General features: G+C 41.3%; 1 gene segment (V, D, J or C); it reads right to left on the bottom strand.

The window, feature by feature from the left end:
• Positions 1–1949: 1949 nt before the first annotated feature.
• Positions 1950–2456, bottom strand: LOC124512447 (immunoglobulin heavy variable 1-46-like). The segment is given in 2 exon segments: positions 1950–2263; positions 2349–2456. Coding segments are annotated over 2 exon segments (360 nt in total).
• Between the last annotated feature and the right edge of the window lie 3536 nt (positions 2457–5992).

The raw sequence follows: 5992 nt of genomic DNA, 5'->3' as shown, positions 1-5992 counted from the left end.
TTCAATTCCATTCACAGTGATTACTGAAAGATATGATATTAGTGTAATTGTGTTATCACAATGTTTCTGTAAAGTAATTTTTTTTCTGGAGATTTTCTCTGTTCCTTTCTAGTGTTTGTTGCTTTTGGTCTTTCTTTCGCACTCAAAGAGTCCCCTTTAGTATTTCTTGCAGGGTTGGATTAGGGGTCACAGACTCCTTTAGATTTTGTTTGTCTGGGAAGCTCTTTATCTCTCCTTCTTCTCAATGACAAACTTCCTGGATAAAGTATTCTTGCCTGCCTATTATTTTCCCATTCTCTTGCTGCTTTTAGGATTTTTCCTTTATCTCTATATTATGTCAATTTTCTATGATTTATCTTGGTAATGGCCTGCTTTTGTTGATTTTGATAGGAGTTCTCTGTGCCTTCTGGATTTGGATGTTCATTTCCTTCCTTGGGTTAGGGCAACTTTCAGCTACAATTTGCACAAATAAACCTTCTGTCCCTTTTCCCCTCTCTTCTTTTGGGACTCCTATGAAAGGAATGTTACTACACTGTACAGAGTGGCTGAGTTCTCTAAGTCTACATCCATAACCCAAGAAGTTAGTTTACCCTCTCTTTTCTGATTCTTTATTTTCCATAATTTTATCTTCTATATCGCTTAGTCATTCCTCTGCTGCTTCCACCCATTATTATGTGCAGTAAGCATCATGTCTCTTTCATAGCATTTTTAAATTTCACCGTTGACCAGTTTTTATGTCTTTTATCTCTGTGGTATGCATATGCTTGATGTCTTCTATGCTGTTTTCAAGCCCATCCATTATCCTTACTATTGTTGTTTTAAGTTCTGTTTGAGGCCTATTCCTTATATCTGTTTTGTTTAGATCCCTGGATATGATCCTTTCTTGTTCTCTCTTTGGGGATGGATTCCTCCATATTCTCATATTGTCTAGGTCTCAGTCTTCTTCTGTGTTTTAGAAAACCTGTTATGTTTTCAGCTTCTGAGAGTTATGGCTACATTAAGAAGAGTTCATAGGCTGTACGGAGACTGGCGCTTCAGGAAGGGTTTGTGGTGAGTGCTGTGTGCACTGTGTTCTTGCGTTTGGTGTCTTGGGCAGTGGGCATCACCCAATCCATTAAGGTTATGAATAGAATAAAAATAAAAGTGAAGCAAATTCTCTCATTTTTACTTCTTGTGTGCCTGCTTGAGCTGTAACATTGACTTCCTCTTGCCCTTGGAGTGAAAGTTAAACCATCAGGTCCCCACGTTCTCAGACTTGACACTAGTTTGGAATCAGATGAGAATTACACCACTGACTTTACTGGGTATCCAGCATGCGATAGTATATCATGGGACTTCTCAGCCTATTTAGTCCTGTAAGCCAATGTGCTATGTGTTCTGTCCCTCAGGATTCTCCTGACTAATACATGTAGATGCTTTTTCTCTTGTAGTTTCAAGTATTTGAAGAAAACTGTAACACATATAAAGTTATGAGAAGCAAAGTGACATGAATGAAGTGTCATGGTGTTTGACTGGGACAAGAGCAGGGTGAGGAGAACGAGGAGCTATGGGGTCCTGTGGTCCTAGATGCAAAGTGAGCGCTCCTGGGACTCCTGTAAATGTTCAGTTGATGTGCATCAGGATACGTGTAAACCATTGATATTTAGTACAAGGGTAACCAATTGTAAGAGACGCTATCTCTTGTTCATGTAATTATAGTTTTCCTAGTAAAACAAACTTTGTAAACCAGACCCAAGTAGGTAAGCACAGAATCATGTGTCCAGACCGGCTCCCTGGGGTAAACTGCTGTATGGAGAGGAAGTCCCAGGCCATGGCACAAAACCTTCCAGCAACCCATACCTGCACCTGCTCCTGGGAACACAAACAGAATGGTGCATAGTGTGCACCCCCTGGTGGTCCTGATCTTCTTCTACAGGGCGGTTTGTGTCTGGGCTCACACTGACAACCCCTCACTGTGTCCTTGCACAGTAATACACGGCCGTGTCTGCAGACCTCAGACTGCTCAGCTCCATGTAGGCTGTGTTTGTGGATGTGTCTGCTGTCAGGGTGAGTCTGCCCTGGAACTTCTGTGCATAGCTTGTAGAACCATCTTCAGGGTCAATGCTTCCCATCCACTCAAACCCTTGTGCAGGAGCCTGTCGCACCCAGTGCATATAGTAATCAGTGAAGCTGTATCCAGATGCTTTGCAGAAGATCTTCACTGATGCCCCAGGCTTCCTCACTTCAGCCCCAGACTGCACCAGCAAAACCTGGGAGTGCACACCTGTAGAGAGGGGACAAGAGTGGATGAAATCAATGTTGACTGGTCCTGGTCCTCTCCTGTGTCCAGGGACTTGGCTGACCCTTACCTGTAGCCACTGCCACCAGGTAGAGGATTCTCCAGCTCCAGTCCATTGTGAGGGGATGTGTCTCAGGGTCTCCGGTAGAGGATGGCGTTGTACGGTGATGCTCTCAGGGCACAGACACACCCATACTTAACCTGGTGCTCTTAGGACTATTTGCATAGTCATGAGACAGAGTATTTCATACATAGGACCAGAACCATCTGGAGACGGTCCCAGAGACTGTGTACATTGGGACTCAGAGAGCACCAGTCTAATCCTTGTTTGAGGACATGTGTCCTTGGCCAGGTTCTGAACTGTGTGCAGACTGAGCTCCTGCCACTGAGTGATAAGACCTTACAGAAAATTCTCCCCATTGTGGACCAGTGTTGAATGAGGCAGAGGCCACCTGAACCTGTTGTTGGCTCTGATATCTGAACGTCTTATTCCTGGATAAGCGTGACTCCAAACTGCTGCACAAAATGGGGTAATAAATGCATCCTGGTTTCCATCTCTTAGATGAAGATATCTAAAAGCCCTGGACTAGCAGCGTCTTCGAGTGTCTCTCACTGCCTGAGTTCATTAAATGCTCTGATGGAACAGGATATTTAAACACCCTTTAGCATCCCTCATCTACTGCTATTTTAGATTGCTTTCAGGAAAAGGAAACACTGGCTTCTGACAGGAAAGCCTTCCTCACCCCTTGTGCACCTACTCACCTGGGGTATCAGCCTGGTGCTGGGTAGTACTGAAAGGCCCCTGCCGTCTAGGCCCGGCCCTGCAGGGAGTTTCCTGTCAAGACTCACAGGACATTTATTCCCGTGTCTCTACTCCAGCATTACATGGTGGAGGGGAGCAGAATATGCCACCCCAAATATGCCTCTGGAATGAAACATGCTTGAGAAACAGCCAGTGCAGAGATGCACTGACCATCCTTTGTTCCCTAAACAGAATATAAATCTCCTATGTGAAATACACCCTTTTTGTACCAGGAGGAGAGAACTGTCCTTAGCACCAGAAAAAGGAATTTAGGCCCCAGAATGCTGTGCAGAGAAACCTTAGTTCTTCACTATTGTAGTAACACTAAGCACATTGAAGCTCTCAGTTTTTCCCCATTGAGGATGATATTAGTGTTGGGTCATTCATAGATGGCTTTTATGATCTCGAGGTATGCTCCTTCTATCCCTACTTTCTTGAGGGTTTTAATCAAGAAAGGATGCCGTATTTTGTCGAATGCTTTCTCTGCATCTATGGAGAGGATCATACGGTTCTTGTCCTTTCTTTTATTGATGTGATGAATCACGTTAATTGTTTTGCAGATATTGAACCAGCCCTGCATCCCAGGTATAAATCCCACTTGGTCTTGGTGTATAATTTTTTTAATGTATTGTAGGATCCGGTAGGCTAATATCTTGTTGAGGATTTTTGCATCCATGTTCATCAGGGGAATTGGTCTAAAGTTCTCCTTTGTAGTGTGGTCTCTGTCTGCTTTTGGAATCAAGGTAATTCTGGCTTCAGAAAGAGTCTGGAAGTTTTCCTTCCGTTTCTATATTTTGGAACAGCTTCAAGAGCAGAGGTGTTAACTCTTCCTTAAGTGTTTGGTAGAATCCCCTGGAAAGCCATCTGGCCCTGGACTTTTGTTTTTGACAGATTTTTGACTACTAATACTATTTCCTTACTGGTTATGGGTCTGTTCAAATTTTTATATTTCTTCCTGTTTCAGTTTGGTAGTGTGTATGTTTCTAGGAATTTGCCCATTTCTTCCAGATTACCCATTTTATTGGCATATAATTGCTCATAATATTCTCTTACTATTGTTTTTATTTCTGTTGTGTTGGTTGTGATCTGTCATTCTTGATTTTACTTATTTGCATCCTTTCCCCTTTTTTTTTTGATCAAACTGGCTAGTGGTTTATCAATTTTGTTCATTCTTTCAAAGAACCTGCTTCCGGTTTCATTGATTTGGTCTACTGTTTTTTTGGTTTCGATAGCATTAATTTCTTTTATAATCTTTATTATTTCCTGTCTTCTGCTGGTTTTGGGTTCTATTTGCTGTTCTTTTTCCAGCTCCTTAAGGTGTAAGGTTAGGTTGTGTATCTGAGATCTTTCTTCCTTCTTTAGGAAGGCCTGGAATGCTATATACTTTCATCTTATGACCACCTTTGCTGTGTCCCAGAGGTTTTGGGTTGTGGTGTTATCATTTTAATTGACTTCCATATACTTTTTCACTTCCTGTTAACTGCTTGGTTAGCCCATTCATTCTTTAGTAGGATGTTCTTTGGTCTCCAAGTATTGTTTACCTTTCGAAATTTTTTCTCGTGGTTGATTTTGAGTTTCACAGCATTGTGGTCTGAAAATATGCACAGTATGATCTCAATCTTTTTGTACTTACTTAGGGCTGATTTGTGTCCCAGTATATGGTCTATTCTGGAGAATGTTCCATGTGCACTGGAGAAGAATGCATATTCTGCTGCTTTAGGATGAAATGTTCTGAATATATCTGTTAAGTCCATCTGGTCCAGTGTGTCATTCAAAGCCATTCTTTCCTTGTTGATTTTTTGTTGAGATGATCTGTCCATTGCTGTGGGTGGGGTGTTGAGGTCTCCTAATATTAAGGTATTACTATGGGTGAGTTTCTTTATGTTTGTGATTAATTGATTTATATATTTGTGTGCTCTCCCATTTGGCGCATAAATGTTTAGAATTGTTAGGTCTTCTTCGTCTATAGACCCCTTGATCATGACATAATGCCCTTCTGCATCTCTTGATACAGTATTTTAAAGTCTAGATTGTCTGATATAAGTATGGCTACTCAGGCTTTCTTTTGTTGACCATTAGCATGATAGATGGTTCTCCTTCCCTTTATGTTCAATCTGAAGGTGTCTTTAGGTCTAAAGTGGGTCTCTTGTGAACAGCATATAGATGGATCTTGTTTTCTTATCCATTCTGTTACCCTGTGTCTTTTGATTGGGGCATTGAGTCCACTGAGGTTTAGAGTGAGTACTGAAAGATATGAGTTTATTGCCATGATGATGCTTGTAGAGTTGGAGTTTCTGATGGTGTTCTCTGGTCTTTTCTAATCTTTCTTGCTATTGATACACACACACACACACACACACACACATATATATATATATATATATATATATATATATATATATATATATTTCATCTTTTGTCCCCTCAGAGAGTCCCCCTTAAAATTTTTTGCAGGGCTGGTTTGGTGGTCAAAAACCCTTTTAATTTTTGTTTGTCTGGGAAACTTTGATCTCTCCTTCTATTTTGAATGACACCCTTCCTGGATAAAGAATTCTTGTCTGCATACTTTTCTGATTCAGCACAATGAATAGACTCCGCCACTCCTTTCTGGCCTGCCAAGATTCTGTGGATAGGTCTGCTGCAATCCTGATATGTCTTCCCTTGTCCTCTGTGCTTCCCGTATTTTGATGTCTGTGTATTTGCCCAGGTTAGGAAAGTTTTCCGCTATGATCGGCTCACATAACCCTTCTACCCCTATTTCTCTTTCTTCCTCTTCTGGGACCCCTATGATTCTGATGTTCCTTTTAATGAGTCACTGATTTCTCTAATTCTTAAATCATGCTCTTTTGCCTTAATCTCCCTCTTTTTTTCTGCTTCATTATTTCCTATAGGTTTATATCACTGATTCTCTG

This window comes from Lynx rufus, unplaced genomic scaffold (genome assembly GCF_022079265.1).
Source record: "Lynx rufus isolate CCGP_SWC_20201006 ecotype Redwood Valley unplaced genomic scaffold, mLynRuf1.p SCAF_17, whole genome shotgun sequence".
NCBI lineage: Eukaryota > Metazoa > Chordata > Mammalia > Carnivora > Felidae > Lynx > Lynx rufus.
Note: the sequence above shows the minus strand (reverse complement) of the source record. Positions and strands in the feature narration are given on the sequence as shown.